This window comes from Leptosomus discolor, chromosome 1 (assembly GCF_034619465.1).
Source record: "Leptosomus discolor isolate bLepDis1 chromosome 1, bLepDis1.hap2, whole genome shotgun sequence".
Classification (NCBI taxonomy): domain Eukaryota; kingdom Metazoa; phylum Chordata; class Aves; order Leptosomiformes; family Leptosomidae; genus Leptosomus; species Leptosomus discolor.
Window position 1 is genome coordinate 133,108,883 of NC_141391.1, and position 19,535 is coordinate 133,128,417.

The 19,535-nt window shown below is 41.4% G+C and overlaps 1 protein-coding gene across 2 annotated transcripts in view; it reads left to right on the forward strand.

The window, feature by feature from the left end:
• LOC104341072 (rap1 GTPase-activating protein 1) overlaps positions 1 to 19,535 on the forward strand; it is a 45,156-nt gene that overhangs the window by 12,047 nt on the left and 13,574 nt on the right. For both annotated transcript variants that reach the window (XM_086478782.1, XM_086478774.1), the window contains exons 7-18: positions 6,704 to 6,807; positions 8,250 to 8,328; positions 8,611 to 8,664; positions 8,755 to 8,838; positions 9,086 to 9,186; positions 9,801 to 9,930; positions 10,188 to 10,343; positions 13,224 to 13,295; positions 13,481 to 13,567; positions 14,667 to 14,801; positions 16,367 to 16,513; positions 17,736 to 17,839. In XM_086478782.1, coding sequence (XP_086334908.1) covers positions 6,704 to 6,807; positions 8,250 to 8,328; positions 8,611 to 8,664; positions 8,755 to 8,838; positions 9,086 to 9,186; positions 9,801 to 9,930; positions 10,188 to 10,343; positions 13,224 to 13,295; positions 13,481 to 13,567; positions 14,667 to 14,801; positions 16,367 to 16,513; positions 17,736 to 17,839 — 1,253 coding nt within the window. The remainder of the gene's footprint in view (positions 1 to 6,703; positions 6,808 to 8,249; positions 8,329 to 8,610; positions 8,665 to 8,754; positions 8,839 to 9,085; positions 9,187 to 9,800; positions 9,931 to 10,187; positions 10,344 to 13,223; positions 13,296 to 13,480; positions 13,568 to 14,666; positions 14,802 to 16,366; positions 16,514 to 17,735; positions 17,840 to 19,535) is intronic.

Genomic DNA, 19,535 nt, shown 5'->3' on the forward strand with positions numbered 1-19,535 from the left:
AGATGGGGAAACAGAGCTTGGCCTCATAAAGTGGATGTTTGCTAGCTGGCCATATTAAGGTCCATCTGGGTTGGCCTGTTTAGGGAATTGATTGATTCCCAGGCTGGATCTCAGGATGATATTAATCATCAAGAACAAGTGAGAACAAACCCATGATCTATTCTGAGATTCAGTTCATGGCATAAGGAGATAAGAAAGCCTGACAGGTATACTCACGCTGCATCTTATTCAGTGGTCTCTCTCTGCAACTGCTTAATAAGTTCAAAACGAGGAAGAGGTGGAGCTTTGAGCAGTGCTGGGGACCTGTTCTCAGTAGTTTGGCTTGTCTGAATGATCTTGCATAGTATGCAACACTAGAAACTGATGCTGATACTGTTTATATGTAAACTATCCTTCCTGGAGGCTTCCTCTCTAGACTGACAGATCTGCTGTACAATCTGTTAATGGAAATTTATCCTGTGGCATTCTGGAAGCTTTCAGTGTGCCAACTGTAATTATTTTTCTGTCATGGTAAACTTAGGGTTGTGCTTGAAGGTTTCCAGAGCCAGCTAGGATGAGAAGCAAATTGGGATATGATTTTTTCAGTCTGATTTTTAGGCTTCACTGCTGACTGGATATTAGAGAATCACAGAATGGTTGAGGTCAGAGGGGACCTCTGGAGCTCATCTTGTCCATGCTCCTGCTCAAGCAGGGCCATATCATCATTATTCCTTCCAAGTGAGACTCAGGAATTCCCATGTCATTGGACTGTATGCATTTGCAAAGTGCCCAACTATCAGTTCTTCGGTACTACAGAAAAACTCTTCTCTCCTATATTCTTCCTTTTCTACAGTGTCCAGTGTTTTATTCTTTGTCTTAATTGACATTTGTGTGTGTCTACATTCAATTAAACATGCAAGTTTTTGAGCAAGCCAGTGTCAGAAAAGAGCAAGGTGAACAGGACTCATCACAGAAAATTCTACCCATGGGTAGAAAGCTTTACCATGTGTTTACCCACGGCTTAAAGGCTTAGGTAAGGAGAGAGCTCAGAGCTTTTCCACAAGGAGAGTATTTCTTCAGTTTGAAGTTAAGAAGACCAGTGATTTTGCTGCTGTGTGGTTGGGTCCTTTTCTTGCTGATAACATGGGAAGGTTATTTCAGAAAGGTAAAGAAAGGTCTTGTGCGTACTTCGAATAACTGCAAAAAATTCTTAGCTGAAGAGGGCTAAGAAGTCCATCAGCATCATGTGATGGGAGAGGTAAAACCAGTGGTTTAGGGAATATCCTTTAAGCAAGATAGGAGATAAGAGTATGTGTGGTATTACAGACTTGATATGCATGCCTGTTGTGGATGTGCATATACTAGGTTATTCAAAATCAGACAATTATTCTGACACTTTTTGCAGAACAACTTACAGCAGATCATATAAAACAACCACAAAAAAAGGGCTCGGACAAACAAGCCATAGCTCAGTTCCTCTTCTTTGTTTCAGGGTCTGTATTTTGTATAATGATTAGACAGTAAGGTTCATTTTGCCTGTAGAAAGAAGGCTGTAAAACCTTATGTCTTATACTGTGGGAATTACTAAGTATCTATGTTGTTTTTCAAGACTATAATAAAGAGAAGTAGCCTGAAGCCAGGAAGGATTTAATAAAGGTCTACACTAGAAATGCCAGTCAAGGAATCTTAGGGTGCAGTTTCACAAGCATTTGAAGCTGGCAATGCTGATGACAGAAACTTTCTTGCCATACATTCATATGTGATCATGTATTTCTTCATTATGCTGTCCTGTCTTTGTGCTGGTTAAAGTGTTGTTGGTGCAGTGCTGTGAACTGCTGGAGTCCTCTCAGTAGAAAGAACTATGTTTTAATAACTTAATAGTGTGAAATTCTAGCTTAATGTAGAACAAAGAGGTAGAAACTATTTGAAGCAGTCAAAAAGGACATTATTATTAGGTATAATTGTAATGATCTCTTTTGTTATTTTAAAGTCTCTCTAATTTTGTTTCATTACTGCAAGTCTATGCTTTTAGTAAACATGTTCTCTGACTTGCTGAGACTGCACGTCTTCTCATATTCAGGATCATTTTCCTCTGGTATGCAAATACATGTGTTTTGGAGCTTGTTACTCTTTTCCTGTCATGACAAGCTGACACCAACCCAAGATTTCTTTTTTTTTTTTTTCATTTCCTCCAAGCAGAGATGCAGGGAGGAAATGCAAGGAGACAACCTTATCAGGTATTATTTCAGTGCCAGCACAGCCTTAGTGGTCCTGTGTTCTCCAGTTGCCAACCATGGCAGTAGCTTTTAGGTCCTTGTTGTCATCTGACTGGCAAACACTTTACACTTTTCCAACAAGAAGGCTCACTGGAATAATGGTGCTGCCTACTCAGTACTGTAAGTTTATTAGTTATCTATCACTGTTGATAGGTTTGGATGTTCAGGTATCATTATCTTCTTGTAGGTCATCATGTAATTGTTTGGCCACCAAAGCTGCTTTTCTTCCTTCTTCAGGGATGAAATCATCCCAGTATTTTACCAGGAGACCAGAGGTTGATGAGTTTTTTCAAATTGTTTTTTTATTTTCAGTTGTCTTGAAGGAAGAGAATGGGCTAATGAACCCAATTTGAATCCTGTAAAGATCTTTTAGCGTTCTCTGGCTTCCTATGATATTGCTAAAATAACTGATGAAGCATACCAGGTCCCACGGGAAAGCTGTCTTTTACTTTTGTCTGACTTGTTCATCTTTGGTGCAATTGCTGCTACTGAGTAGTGAAAAATAATTCTATTTCATCAAAAACAACCCAAGTGGCTAAAAACAGGTGAGATGTCTTAATAGCTTTATAACTTCTCGAGCAAACTGCCAGCACTTCTTCTGTATTCTTAGTCTTTTCCCTTGGCCCCAGGGAAAATAGTTAATTGCTTTTACAGAGATCCATTTGAAATCCAGAACTTTCTTTCAGACTGCCTTAAATGTTACAGAAACTGCTTCTATGGCTGAATAAATTTCTACCTATACATAGGTCATCTCAGCTCCAGGGTATCTTGTCACCACTGAGCTGCAATCTTCAGTATTAACCATAGACTTTTGAAGGTTCATCTCTAATTTCAGGACAGATAATGACGAATACTGATGTATGCTGAGGGACTCTGTCTGCCTTCTGTTGCCTATGTGTTTTTATGGAGAAAGAAAATTACAGAGGGAAAAAAGTTGTAACGAGGAAATTATAGTTCTGTTCATACATACGATAACTCAGATCTCAGTTTAAAACCCAGGCTTAACATTCAGGATCAAGCTAGGCAGCTAGAGTAACTTTGACAAAAATTCAGTTAGTTTAAGACCTCCACTAATTCTGATGCCTGTTCCTCTGTGAAGATTGCACCCCTTTGTGCAGCTCTGCCTGGTTAAGCTGGCTGCAGAGCTGATAGCCCAGTCTTCAAAGCAACTGAGATACCAATATATCAGACCTGCTGGGTCTGACTACTGTCTTAGTAGTCTCATCGAAAGACCTCCTGTTTTCTGGTCTTTGCAGCTCAGTGTTACTTTTGGCTGCAGCCAACCTCAGGCTTTGTCTCCTTTTCCTTTGTTCTGCCTTCTAGTCCTGACTTTTGTTGGCATTGTGCCTCTTTTTCCTTAAAAGCCTGTATTAGGCATCCACCCTTCTTTGGTTTATGGACTTCTTTGATTCTAGACTTCAACTGACCATTGAGCATGCTCTTGTTTTCTCCTTGAATCTGTCTGTTCCTCAGCTGCTCTGTCTTTCTGCCCTTGGTCACAGTGACTACTGCAACTGATTTTTGTTCATATCCCAAAAATCTGTTAGTATCCTGAAAGTCATGGTCTGAAGAAATAAACTGTCCTCTGAGTCTTTATGGCTTCCTTTGATTTCAGCTTTTCTTCCCATGTACAGATAAGTTGAGTCAGTGCCATTGACTTGTGTGACAGATCGAACTGGACTTCTGTGATTTGAACACTGCAGCTAGAGACTGCATCATTCTTTTGCCTGTTTGTTGCTCTTTACTTACAGCTTACCTTTTTTCAGGACCCACTCATTCGGTCAGCTTCAGCAGAAGGTAGACTATGCCAGCACCAGAAGCCATGAAACTTTTTCCACCTAAGTCTGTAGCAGGGCAGTTCTGGGTATTGGGTTCTTTTCTGTCTCAAAGAGGAAGTGAGGACAATGACATCTCTAATACTTAAAGAAGTTCGGTATCTTCATCTTCACAAGGTTCAGGGTAGCGGCTGTAGTTTTAGTTATTCTTTTTTTTTTTTTTTTTTTTTTTTCTGAAGGGGGCATTGGTTTATGTCTGTTGATTTCAAGATGCCTATGTCCACAAAGGTATCAGAGTATTTCACTAGATGTGTCTTTATTTCACAGTGAGTCAGAACTATGACTAATACAAAAAATAGTTTAGATTTTTTCCCCAGCAAAAGGCAATCTCACCAGTGTGCTGAGAGAGCTTGCAATCCACCAGAGACAGAACAGACCTTCAGTATTTTCTAGGAAAAAGGCTGAGGAAGAAACTGTCAGACTAGCAACTCTTTTTGATCAAATTAACACTTTGCTCCCATTGAGCGAGCTTATTATTAATTTAGTGTGTCTGGACTATTCCTTTCACAGAACATGTTCCAAGTCGTGCAAGTTCTGACTGTACAACTGGACACTTAACATACTGTCCCAGTGCATAACACTTTTGTATCGTGCACAGCGATGCATTTATACAGTGCTTCCTGTCATGCTACCTCCAAGTCTTGCAATCCTGGTTGTTGACTTCGTGCTCCCTGGCCGTCTTCTCAGGTTGCAAGTGATTCTGTCTTTGATTTGAGGTGACACCTATTCTAGTGGTAGAACAGCCCATTCATTATTTGCAGGGGAATGGTGTTTTATCTCTCCCTTCCATTTAATTTGACCGTGACAAACGTTTTGCATTTAGGCTGAGGAAATCACTTCTACAACCAAACAGCATAAAAACACTGGTGTACATCAGAACAGAATCTGTACACACAAAAATATATGCAGAGTACTTTTATTATATCTTTCAAGTAAGATGGTGATAGGCAACACTATCATTAGAAAATATATCAACAAACAAAATAGCAGTTGATACCTCTTCTCTGTGAAACAGTTGACAGACGGAATTTGGGAATCAAGCTCCCCATTAAAGTGTGTGCATTTTGTCTTCTGGGAGTTTCTGACTTCTCAGTAATTGGACAGAGCTTCTTCCTACAGAACCACAAGTGGGAAATCCAGCTGGATATCTTGAGGTACATCATCTGGGATTTGGAAAATCCCCAAGATTTGTCTACAAAAGACACCAAAAGAAAGCCTTGTTTGTTTGTTTGTTTGTTTTGTCTGTGCCTAAACTGTTCTGCACTGAAGATTGCTGTGGACACATTCCTGATTCCACTATCAGCAGATTGCTGTATGACTTTCTCCTGATTTTCAGGGTCCCAAGGCATAAGGAGGCACTGATAATTCTTTATTTTGTTTTATTATTATTTTGTTTTGCTAAGAAGGGATCTTACTGCAACTTCCATCATCGCTAGCTCAGAAGTACCATTCCAATCTCACTATATTCTCCTGGGTTTGAGGGTAAATGCTGGAATGTACTACTTCCCCTTTCCACAAAATTCTCCTTAGCAGCAGAAGTTTAAGATACTAATCTAATAAAATCTAATCCAAAGAGAATCTGATCCTGTGCATGACATTCTCATTGGTCTCTGCCCTGCTTATACTTCAAATCCAGTAATTTTGGTTTGTTTTCTAAAAGCATGAGTTCAGTCTCAGCTCTTTGCTTGGCAGAGTTTATGCAGCAGCCAACTCCAAAAACTGGCCATGAAGTGGTTTTCCACTAGGAAGATGGGAGCAATCTAAGTGTTTCTGGATGATTCCACCTATATAGTATTCTCATTGTGCTAGAGGTTTGCGTTCACATCGCTTGGCTTTAACCTTTTGAGGTTAGAGGTTATATTTATCAATATATATGTTACATGTATGGTTTTTTATATCTGTCTGTCTATCTATATATAGATATATCCAGGCAATTGGAACATGGCTGTATACCTAGGAGAAATATATGGCCACAGCCACTTCGATATAGAGCCTCTGAAAATGTTTGCATTATGGTTCATTGTTTGACTGAATAACTCTGTTTGAGACACACTCCACTAAAGCTCATGCAGTGCTACTAACACTGCTGAGAACAGTCTTCATCTACAGAGTAGCTACCTGGACCTCTCACTACATCCTCCCCAAGTTGTGAGTGCTATTGGAGATCAACCATTTGGTATAATGATCTTGCCATTACTGTTTGTATAGAAAATTCCCATGACCACATCCAGTTGAATGTGCTGGAGACCATTACTTAGTCGTGCAGAGTCTGAATGGATACAGGGAAAGTCCGTGAAAGATATGAATTTATTTGTGAGAAACTTGATTGCTTCAAAATGTGTTGCTGAATGTTCTCATCCTATTCCTTCTCAGGAGCCATTCTGATGATGGACACATGAGGAGGAACTGAACCGAGAGTGGATGAACTTTGACTGATAGGCTCATGCATTGATCATCAAGGGGGCTGGGAGACAGCATATGCATTGTCTTCAAGCATGCCATTGCTAACTAAAGAAAAAATTAGCTAATCTTGTGTGACAGGTTGTATGCAAAAAATCTGATAAACTTCTTTGGGAAGTATGTTGGAAGTAATGTTTGACTTCCTGTTTTCAGGAGCACCAGAACTTTTACTCTAGTGACATGTCCTTGGGCTACCTGGTACTTTCTGTGAAGTATGAACAAATCGAGAAACAGGAAAATCTACGCCTGTTGCTGAGGTAATAGTGCCGGTTGTTGTGTAAGTTACTGTGCTGTGTCTCTCATCTTACCTTGAGCTTCCTCTGCATCGATATGGATGTGAATCTCATGTCTTTCTCCTGGACAGGACTGCAAAGGAACCTTTGAGCCTTCTTTTCTTGCCTTCCCCTTTGAGTTTCTCTCAGCAGTTTCCTTCAGGAAGCTGAAGTGGTATTTGCAGGTCCATCTGTGCAGTTCCTGTGTGAAAAACATCTGTTCCCTCAAAAAGAAAGTTTTTTTGTTTATTCTGTTTAATTAGAGACATGTCAGTACTCTAGGAGAATATGCATTCCCCAGTGGAGGGCAGCCTAGCCCAGGCCTGTCTTTGGACTTTGTAATTGAGGCTCAGGCTCCTTTGAAGGTGAGTTAGAACATTCCTTAGCTTCCCAGGACAGCCTACAAAGTGCCATAACCTTTAGGGCTTCCACAGAGAGCCATCATCAAGAGAGAGCTGCTGAATGAACTAGAGGAAGAACAGAGATGGATCTTGCATAGGTGAGAGGCACGCTGCAGAAAAGCTTTTTACCACACTATGGGCTGGGTGCACTTCCAGTAGGCAATACACTACTGGAACCAACTGACATAGAGTTGCTGCTGACAAGGACTCGTCCAGGACTGAGGGAAAATACTGGCTGCATAGGAGTCAGCTACAAGAGAATCACTGGTGGGCTTCCTCCATTGTATGCAGAGAATACTTCAGAGTGCAGGCAGGTGCAACAATAATCTGGGGTGGGGGGTGGGATGGGAAGAGAGAGCCTATATGTGAGCTGTGCCAGGGAATGTTTATCTGAGCCCAGAAACCTTCCTACATGGAAGAGATTGGTGAAGAACAAAAAGGTAGTAATTCCTCTATTAAGATATCATATTATATGGAGCACCTTTTGCTCAATAGCTTGTTTATAATGGTTTGAAAAGGACTCTGACAGCCCAATATTTCTTTTCCCCTAGAAGGCATCTCTCCTTTAATATACATATATAGAGAAAGGAAGCTTTTCCCCATCAGCTTTCTGGATCAGTGCTACACCAGTTTCTACCTCTTATACTTTGCATAGATCTGCTGTCTCTAACAGACCTTTTAACAGTCTTTCAAACCCTCACTGTATGATCTTATGAATCCAATATAATACTGTGTCCATGAATTGTATTTCAACATTTAGATTCCTGTGAAATAAAATGGGGTGGGGAGCAAAATATTTGCATCCTTGTTTTGTCTTCCTCTGCTCCCCACAACAAGTGAAGAGCAATAAGAAGTGTAAATACCTCTCTTTTCCAGTGATTTTATGCACCAGGCTTAAAATGAATCCTCTGGAATTAACTGCTTTAAGGGTAATCTGAAGAAATGGCTATTCTGTCTTTAAAGAGCCACCATTGCTTGTGTCTCCCTTCAGCCTTTGCTCTAATGCCTTTTTTTGTTTTGTGTCAGGACTCGAACTGGTACCAAACATGACCTGATCCCTATTTCCTGTCTGAAGGAGTTTCCCAATGCTGTCCAGATGGCAAAGGTGAGATTCGTGCTTGCCTGTTCGCTCTTAACACCGCATTCGTCTTCACCTCTGTTGTCCCATTTCCCTCTTTTCTACTATTCCCCAGTAGTACTGTCATATACTTTCCTTTTAGGCTTCCGTTTAGCTTCTCTTCTTTCTCTTCTAATTTTACCTAAGAATTTTTGCCTCAAGGGACTCCTGTTAAATAATTATAAACAGCGCCTACGCTCTCATGCCTGCAGCAAGCTAGGGCACATGATAATCACACTTCTGTTTCCCTCTCTGTCTCTCACTTGACAGCTACTGTGTGAGGATGTGAATGTTGAACGCTTCTTTCCTGTCCTCTACCCCAAGGTATAATGTTCTGATACATCTGTATGTCTCTTTTCCATCAAGGTATGGCTAATGACGTCCAACTGATAATTTGTATTTTCATTACCTCAGGCTTCGCAGCTTATTGTTGCGTTTGATGAACATGTCATAAGCAATAACTTCAAATTTGGAGTCATCTACCAGAAACCTGGGCAGGTAAGCTCCCTCAGATCCCACAATACTTGAGGCAAAGCACAAAGAGTCAGTTCACTTAGCTTAAATGTAATAACAAGATCTTCACTATCCTGTGAAAAATACAGATGCTGTAAAGAGAAAGGCTTGAAGCTTGCCTTATGTTAATCAATTTGTGCAGGTCCTCAAAGATGGTTGAACTGTGTATAGAAATTACTGCCTGTTCTTTGCACTGCTTGTGCTCCTTATGACTTCTCCTTTCCTTTTGAAGACAACCGAAGAAGAAGTCTTCAGTAACACAGAAGAGAGCCTGGCTTTCCTGGAGTTCCTGGATTTCCTTGGTGACAAGATTCAGCTGCAGGACTTCCGTGGGTGCGTAGCCAGCATGGTTGGAAAGCCCGAGTTATGCAACACTGTGTGTTCAGAGGCTGTGACTCTGTTAGAGCCCTGCTTTCAGAAAAGTACTATATCCTCTGAATCTCAGTGCAGGTGGAGAAGCCCAGTCTAGGAACAAGTTGGAGCTTAGATCTCTGCTGGTCTTTTCATTTAAAGGTCTCCTGGTATCTCAGTCTGACCCACAGTATCAGTAAAGAATAATTTTATTTGACTGTGTAAATGTAAGTTTGTTTCACAATGGTACGGGTCAGTATTTGTTTAGTCTCTTTCTCTGGGGCAGCCCATGCTTTCTGTAGTTCTAAAATATGGATTGTTTCTCAGAAGAATGCCAAAGAAGGTAGCTCCTTTGAAGATCCCTGGTTTAGCTTCATAGCTTTTAGCCAGAAAGTACACTCATCAGCAGAAACATGGTGCAGCTTCAGTCAGTGCATTTGTTTTGGGAAGATTTGCTATCTCACTATCACTGATTTCTTAAAAATCACCTTTGGTAATATTGATGTACCAAGCTACTGTTACTGATACTGTCTTTCTTCTCTCCACTTTCTCGTCTCTGTTCTGCCTGACCTATGGCGTCGTATGGATTTGCTCAGGTTCCGAGGAGGCTTGGATGTTACCAGAGGTCAAACGGGCAGTGAGTCGGTCTATACAAATTTCCGGGGCAAGGAGATCATGTTTCATGTGTCTACAAAACTGCCCTTCACAGAGGGAGATTCCCAGCAGGTATTGGAAGGAGAATGAAGGAATTCAACAGTGTGGCTAAGAAAAGGAGGGGTATTTGATGAGGGACTGCATAGAGGGCAGAATGCCTAACTGCATAGCATTGGGAACTATGACTGGAGTAATGGTAAAAGTAGTGATGAGGGGTTTGGTTGAGCAGATGGTTTGGAGATGCTAGGCAGACTGGTATTTGAGGTCTCATCGTACTGTTCTGCTCTCCTTCACCCGCCTTCTTCCTTTATTATTTTTTTCCTCTCCAGCTTCAGCGGAAGCGTCACATTGGGAATGACATTGTAGCCATCATCTTCCAGGATGAAAGCACACCTTTTGTCCCTGATATGATTGCTTCTAACTTCCTACATGCTTACGTGGTAGTTCAGCTCACTCACGGCGCCACTGGGGACACTCTCTACAAGGTAAACAGAGCCAATATATTCCTCTGTACTGATTTACTGATATTGGTCTTTGAAGTGGAAACCTGTTCTTGGGCCCCTGGGAGAGGTGCAGGTTCAGCCAGCTGTCATCCTAGTTTATCTACATGTGAAACTAGAATGTGGTTGTATGTTTTTCAAAATAGCTGCTGAATTTCTGAAGCTTAAAGCTTGGGAATTGAAAGAAGATGAATTCAGATAAAAAATTTTTGTTTACATCAGAAAGCACAAGGTACAATTTGATCCCATTTTAGGGGATGCTTGCTTGCGTTATATAGGTCAGATAAAACTCATTCTCCTGACTGACAGCCATGTCTGCATTGCTTGTGCTGCACAGCACAGTGCTGAGAGTTTGTACTGCCTGGGACTGCAGGTCAAATACAGCTGGTTGGCCTAACCTGAACAAGCTACATCTGCTTTTGGGAATCCCAGAACTGATGCCCATATAGCAGGGAAGTGCTACTTCTTAGGGCCCTTTAGTTGAAAGAATCATAGAATAGAATAATAGAATGGTTTGGGTTTGAAGGGATCTTAAATCACCTAGTTCCAACCCCCCTGCCATGGGCAGGGACACCTTCCACTAGACCAGGTTGCTCAAAGCCCCATCCAACCTGGCTTTGAACACTTCCAGGGAGGGGGCAGCCATAGCAGCTCTGGGCAACCTGTTCCACTGTTTCACCCACCTCATTGTAAAAAACATCTTCCTTATATCCAATCTAAATCTACCTTCTTTCAGTTTAAATGTGTTGCCACTTGTCCTGTCACTACAGACTGGTAAAATGTCTCTTTCCGTCTTTCTTATAAACTCCCTTTAAGTAGTGAAAGGCCACAAGGACATGTCCCCGGAGCCTTCTCTTCTCCAGGCTAAACAACCCCAACTCTCAGCCTTTTCTCATAGGAGAGGTGTTCCATCCCACTGATCATTTTTGTGGCCCTCCTCTGGATCCACTGTAACAGGTCCATGTATCTCTTTTGCTGGGGAGCCAAGAGCTGGATCAGTGCTCCAGGTGGGGTCTCAGGAGAGCAGAGCAGAGGGGCAGAATCCCCTCCCTCGACCTGCTGGCCACGCTGCTTTTGATGCAGCCCGGGATGCGATTGGCTTCCTGGGCTGTGAGCTCACACTGCTGTCTCATACTTTGTCTCATACGGAAACAACCTTTCATCCACCAGTCCCCCAAGGCCTTCTCCGCAGGGCTGCTCTTGATCCACTCATTGCCCAGCCTGTGTCTGTGCTTGGGATTTCCCTGACCCAGGTGCAGGACCTTGCCCTTGTCTCTGTTGAACTTCATGAGGTTTGCATGGGGCCACCTTTCAAGCTTGTCAAGGTCCCTCTGGATGGCTTCGCTTCCCTCCAGCGTGTCAAACGCAACACAGCTTGGTGTCATCAGCAAACTTGCTGAGGGTGCACTCGATGCCACTGTCCATGTCGCCAACAAAGATGTTAAACAGCACCAGTCCCAATACTGACCCTTGAGGAATGCCACTTGTCACTGGTCTCCACTTGAACATTGAGCTGTTGACTGCAACTCTTTGAGTGTGACCATCCAGCTGTTCTAGCGAAGCCCTGCTAAAACACAAATTCCCTATCTGCAGCCTTTGGACACAGATTTTTCTCTGTCACATGACTGTGTATGGATGTCTATATAACTTTATGTTCAACTTTCAGTCATGCTGGGAGAGCAGAAAATATATAGAAGCTTGCCTTCTGTGATGGATTTTCCATTGTAGAAAAATTTTAATCAAAGTGCTATGTCTCATATTACATAGGAATTCTGGTTTGATGATGATGAGTGCTTGTGCCTTGGAGGTCTATAAGAACACCAAGAATATCAAAATTAGGACAGGATCCCCATCTCCTCTCCCTCCAAAGAGGGTGCTGGGGGTGGAACAACCACCTTCCATTGTTTCCTATGCTGTGGGCAGTGAGGTCTGTAGTGTCACCATAGCCTCATGTTGATCAGGGGCATGGGGTTCCAGTTCTCCTTTCGCTCTCTGTTTTGTAGGGTGCAGAAATTCACTGGATTTTTTTCATGACAAGAGAGAGAGCTGGGGAAGCTTGCTATTTGCCTTTTCTCTTCCTACCATTGTTTTCATCTTTGCCTGTCTGCAATGCCATTGTTTTTGTCAGTGTAAAAGAGTTGCTTGTATCATTTTATGAAAAAGAAATAGTCCCAGTCAGGACCCTAGAGCCAATGCAGAGTCTTCTGTAAAGGCTTTTCCAAAGGGATTTTAACACATTCTGCCCTGCGAGCATTCTAGTACCTAAGAAACTGCAGTTTGAGAAGAATTTTTTCCATCCGTTGTTCCATTAACTTAAGCTTTAATGCCTAGTGGTTAAATTGGAATATTAATATTAGAAAGCATGCATTTCCTTATCTCTTACTGGGAAAGTGCTTTTGTATGTTTACCACATGTGACTCAGAGAGGTGGCGTCACTGAGATACTCTCCTCAGTGTGTATCTATCTCCAGTGAGGATTCTGGCAAAAGTATGGGTCAGTACAACCACATTGACAAAGGTTCTTCTAGTGGAGGTAAATCTTGCAGGCTGAATAGAAGCATCTTATTTTTTTTTATTCTAAATAAACTGGTTATTATTTAATTTTTTTTTTTTTTTAAAGCATTTGGTTCAGGTTTTTTTTTGTTGCTCTTACTGTGTACACAACTAGCTGACTAAAATTCTGTGACGTAAATCAGCCCATCCATTCACTGAGTTCAGAAACAGATGGATGCACAGGGTAGCATGTTAGATCTCTTTTGGATATGTAAATAATTCAGGAGGGATCAGATGTACCATAGTAGTTTGAAAGCTTTGACAGTCTCACTTGTGTTATGTTACTTAATTTTTTCCCCTTACATTGTTTCAGGTTTCAGTCACAGCCCGAGATGATGTCCCCTTCTTTGGACCCCCTCTGCCAAATCCAGCCATATTTAGAAAGGTTTGTTTCTCTGGTCCGGTGTTAGATGGCAGGGCGATGTGGTACACACCCTTGTGTTCTGTGTCAGTATTGTCGGTCTGGTTAGATGACTTTGGGTGTCTAAGGAGTAGTAAGGCAGAGCTTTTCTCATGTGATATTTTTATTACTGTTTTCATCTCAAGCCTAGTCTTCATCTTGTCTTGTAGAGTGTAGAGTTTCGTGAATTCCTCTTGGTCAAGCTTATCAATGCTGAGTACAGCTGCTATCGAGCTGAGAAATTTGCTAAATTAGAGGTGAGTCTATTACCTGGTTGCTTCTATTAAAAATTATAAAACTATAAAAATTATAACTGCCGGATTAAGAAAAGACGGTACTTTTTTTTTTTTTTTTTTTTTACTTCTATTTTTGTGTTGCTTAAAAAAGGAAGATAAATGTGATTATGGTCAGCTATGTGATGCTTCCATTGTATTTCACAGCAGGTGTGATAGAATATGAACAGGTACATTCTAATTTAAAGATCTAATACTCAAGTAAGAATGGGAATATGATGCCTACATTTTACTGGGGGAAGTTCTGTGTTAGCTGAAACTCACTATTGTGCTACAGGATGCATACTGATATCACTGATTTTTGGAGGCTATGAAGACAAGTAGAGGACTGGGGCATCTCTCTTATGAGGAGAGGCTGAGACACCTGGGTCTGTTTAACCTGAAGAAGAGAAGACTGAGAGGGGACCTTATCAATGCTTATAAATATCTAAAGGGCGGGTGTCAAGAGGATGGGGCCAGGCTCTTTTCAGTGGTGCCCAGTGACAGGACAAGGGGCAACGGGCACACGCTAGAGCACAGGAAGTTCTGCCTCAACTTGAGGAAAAACTTCTTTACTCTGAGGGTGACAGAGCGCTGGAACAGGCTGCCCAGGGAGGCTGTGGAGTCTCCTTCTCTGGTGATATTCAAAACCTGCCTGGATGCAGTCCTGTGTAACCTGCTGTAGGTGAACCTGCTTTGGCAGGGGGGTTGGACTAGATGACCTCCAGAGGTCCCTTCCAACCCCTACCATTCTGTGATTCAAGGCACCAAAATCCTATTCTGGACTCTGCTGCTTGCCTGATCTAGAAAAAACATGCCTCTGTTTCATCACCTGTAGTAAAGTACTGATGTCCTTTATGACTTGCTTTAGAAAGTTTAAAAGTACTGGCTATTATGTAATATATTCCATAACTATACAGCTGAAACCATTTCATACTGTTTAAAGCAATTGTCATGGTGTTTCGGGATTTTTGTTTGTTTGTTTGTTTGTTTTTAATGAGGATGTGAGACATTACAAAAATAGGTAAAAAAAATCCATCCACTCCCAATAATGGTTGTGTTTTCATTTCCAATGTTGATGCAGGAAAGAACCCGGAGTGCCCTCTTGGAGAGCCTTTTTGAAGAGCTGCAGCTTCGCAGCCGCAATATGATGGGATTACCCATAGCAGAGGATGACAAGATAGAGAATGGCAGCGGGGGCTTCCTTGAGAATTTCAAGGTGAGACATAGTGGATTGATTCTGTATACAGTTACTCACACTTTTCTCAAGCTCTTTGTGTGCCCCTCCAAGGAATATTGACCTTGCTGATTAGCTGTGCTTAGAGTGAGACAGAAAAAAGGTCTTTCCATCCAGCAGCCTTTCTTTAGAGCATTTTCAACTGTGCTTTACTATCTATCTCAAGAAAAGACGTTTTTCCCCTTCCTGTGCTCTTTCCTACAGAACTACACCATGGCCAAGGTGGAATTCTATACTGTCCCTGAGAAGTCAAACTCTTTATGCTTCAAGCTCGTGTCTAGTGCCAGATGGGGTTTTCACTCCATGACTTACAGAAAAAGGAGAGTGTTTGCAAGAGGAATTGTAATAAGTAGTAGCAAGCAGCTTTCAGTTCCTACAGCAGATCTTTTCCAATTAGTTTTCATCATAACTTAAAGAGTTGCAAGGGTCATTGCAAGGGAGTTTTCTAACATATCTGTGAGCATACTGCCTAGAAAAATTGTGATGTTTTGCTTACTATCTAAAAGCCAGTTAATTTACCTTTGTTAAGTGTAGATGACACTTTTTTTTTTTTTTAATAAATCAGTATCAGGTGACAGAACTTACTTTTAAAAGTGATCAAGATGATATGAGAAAGCAAAGTTTTCAAACAAACTGAGTTTCGAACTGGTTATAGAGAGAGAATCTTATATCACTTTCCTATGTACTTCCCCTTTCCTGCTTCTGTGGGAAATGCCTCACCACTTCTTTTGTATTATAAGTTATCTGTCTGGACAGAGAGATGTATTATAAATAGCATTTCTTTGGATGACCTCCACCTGCTTTATGTGGTGGACTGGTTAGAGTTGTTAAGGACCATGAAACTAATTGATTCACTTATAGGTTTGGTAGCTATATGTGTAGTTTTGATGAGAGCTGGGATGCTTTGGTGAGGTGTATTTTTACATACAATCAGTCTACACTGCCTTTGCTGCTAACCAGGAATTTCATATCTATACATGTCTTAACACTGATTATCCCAAAATGTCCTTTTCTGACTTCTATCAGATGCTGTGGTTTACATGTCAGGTACACAGATGACCCTTGGAAAAGGCTGAGTAAAGTCAGAAAATGGCTTTTTCAAATGCTGCGGATTTTGATATGGCTGTTTTCCCCTTGGAACCAGCACTCAAGTTCATGCAAGACTGAACCTTACAGTCTAGAACAGGAGTTTGATTTTGTCTTTTGTAGCCTGTACTGAGTAGGACTGCTCAAGATGATGCTGTCTTACCCAGTATGCTGGGATACTGGTAGGGAATTTCTGTTTATCGCAACAGGACAAGGGAGGCAAAAGTACAGAATGTTATTGAGGAAGAGTTATTCCCTGGCAGTGATCTCCATGAATCGGCTAGGACCAAAAATGGGTAATAGCTAGGATGTTGCCTTCTAGAAGTTAGGATTTCTGTGGTTCTGGTGTTGGTGTGTCACAACTTTCCACCCAATCTGTGGTGCTTTTCATACTACCCTACCATGTGCATGTCTATATGTGTATCTTTGTTTGTCTGTTGCCCTGCCTCCCTTCTGTGCAGCGGGTGATCAGAGGCCGCAGCCAGAGCCTGGATACCATGGGGATATCCATGAGAAAGCAGCAGCCAGCCACCCTGCCCAGCCGCCCAACTACAGCTGGCCTTGCCCTCAGCCAGACTGTCGCCGAGGGCCCTAAGGCCATTGCTGCGGTAAGGTATTCGGGTGGACTGTAAGAAGAAACCCGGCATACCTTTGTGACCCACCCATACATTTTATTTCTCTTTCCCTATTAGTTTGTCCTCTTCTCCTTCTGTGAATTTCTTTTTGTTGTAGCATCCCGTTTCACAAATGGTGACAGCATGTGTTGCAGTCTGTTTTGTCTGTGCCTATCTCTAGCCCCAGTTAATTTGTAAACTAGAGCTGAGATTGATACAGACTGGGAGAAGAAAGCCAAACATGATTCTACATCAGACAGCTATCTCTGCTATCCTGGATTAGATCCTGTATGTTGCCATACCTTAAAAAAACCCATGCACTGTGGTTTGACCAGGTTGGTACTGTATTGTCATACGGCAGGAGCTAAGAACATAAAGACACTAGATTCCATTTTCTTCAGTTTCACCAATCAGATTATTTTCTGTAATATAAACAGGTGCATAATGTTTATTCAAGGTGCTGTTTTGCTGTAAATATAATTTGCATGTTGGGAACAAACAGCAGAAATAATAAAGTTCGGGGTGAGAAAAAGAGTGAATATTTCTAGTCACTATCAAAGCCTTTCTTATTTGGTAGAGATACTAAAAATATATGATCAGTGTGAGCATAATAAATCCCTAACATCCACGTTTCTGATATTGGGAATATGGTTACCTTGGCCAAAGTGCATCCGGCTGATTGTGGTCTCTATACTAGTGATGTCAATACAGGCAAACTACATAAAAACATCTCTGACTAAGCCAAGAAGGTGCCTTTCAGTGTGGAAATTTCTTGGTGACAGTTTACTCAGTTGTATGCATTCTTTATGTCAGCACAAGAAAGTCACAGAATAACGATGACTTGGGTTTGCTGTCTCCTTCTCTCCTTTAACTTCTGGTTTTCTCTACCTTTCTGATTCTGCCTCTCCTTCTCTCATCATATGGGGATACCTCCCTTCCTGAGCCTCTTTCTATGTATACTGGCTGTGTATCCTGTTCTGCCTTTGTTTCTCTATCTCTGTCTCTTTCTCATACCACCTTTGTAAGCCCTAGCTTCTCTTAACTGACAGAAAGTACTCCTTCTTGCACCAGTGGAGCTGGGCCGTGATATTGTATTGCAGAGTAAAGGAGAGGATGTGGATTCACATTGCAAACACCCTCTCCCATGCTTCCTGTTCTCCAGTTTTTCCTGTCTTGTTCCCCTCCCTCCTTTCTATCACACTTTCCTTTTTTCTAGTCTTTTGCCTTGCCTGGTAGGAGCCCATCACGTACTCGAGCCAGCTGCTTCCATGGGCGACGGAGTAGTGCCATTGGCATTGAGAACATACAGGAGGAAAAGAGGTATGAGCTGTGAGAAGATGAGACAAAGGGAGAAAAAAACAGGAGGAGGTGAGAAAAGGGAGACAGAAAGGCATATATAAGGACAGAAGGGGAATCAACATGAATGAGAACTGAAATGGAAATGGTTGGAATGGGAAGAAAAGCCTGATTATCAGCTAATGGACAAATGACAGGAACAAACAAAAAAAGCATACTTGGAAATGGAGAGAATCAATATTTAAGGAAGAAGGGAGGAGATAGGTGGAGGAACATAGTAAGATCGCTCTTAAACATTGTGCAGTATGATGCAGGCCTCTTGGTTCTCCTGTTCTGTATTCACTACTTTTAGGTAAGAATTAGATGAAAGGCTTTTACTGGGGAAGGGGGAATTGGGCGCTTGATTTTTTTTGTTTGTTTTTGTTTATTTTCATGTTAAAAAGTTCAAATAGATGAAAATTCTGATCTCTTAAAGAAAAGATTTTTTTAAAAAAACGTTAAGTCAAAACAACTAGCATTGAATTTGGATGGTCTGAGAAATAATTAGAATTAAGATGTAACATACAGGTTCAAGGAGTGATTTGGTATGTTTGGTAAGAATTATAACCATTCAAAAGTTGTCTACTGGTCATGAGAGCTTATTTAGTTAAATCAATAAATTTGTCTCAGCTCTTGATAAGACACCTTTTTAAGATTATACAGAGTCTCAAAAGTCACATAAGTGCTCTGCATCTAATATACAGTTTTCCCAATTGCGAGAATTCCAGGCAACAGCTTAAGGACTCTGTAAAAGGGGAAAAGCCATCTTTAATGTGGAAACTAGTGATTTCACAACAGCAGGAATTACTACATTTTTCCTTTTTTCCTGTTATGCTCTTGGACTTTTCCTTAATGAGGTGCCTATGACCTAATCTCAATAAAAATAGTATAGAACTGTCTTCGAGAAAAATAAAATCTTCTCAGACAACTTCCCTGTAACAGTCTAAACCAACACAGTAGCCACAGCTCCTCACTACTTTAAATAGTTTTGTACCTTATGCAGCTGTGCCCTTCAATCCGCTACTTTGTGTACGTCTTTCACTATCTCCTCAAAATATCTGTAAAAGTTTTCTACAACAAGATAAAACTGGCATATTTTTCCCCTACTCTTTGCTAGGAGGGAACTGGTAAACTGTTGGGTTTATTTAGCTTTCCTTTTCCTTATCTGTAATCTTATATATGAGGAACAGTGAGCCTTATCTTGTGTTTTGTGACTTTTTGGCTGATTCTTGAAGGTGCAGTTTCACTAGCAACTGGTCTGTTCTAACAGTTCATTGCTACTGAAAATCATGTAACATACTTTCCCTCTCCCAGTGTCTCTTTCAACTACTCAATCCTGTCCCATTCCTTCTGATGGCTCAGATGCTTAGTGGACCCTTCATGGAACGGATTCAGCACATTAATTAAACAGAAAAAGTATCCACTTTCTTTCATTGGATTAATTGTCTGCAAGGTTCTGCCATGAACTGGCTCATGGAGAAGTCTAGTGGGTACCAGGACTGATGGAAGGTACACTCAGCAAGAGTGAAGAAGGCTGAAGCAGGCTTTCTCTCTGGCAACAGTGAGCTCAGTGTGTCCTGTGTGACTTCACCCTGGACCTATAGTTTGATGAGATGCAGGCTTTGATGACAGAGCTGACCCAGTACATCCCAGTTGTTCATGTGTCATAGAAGTTTGAGGG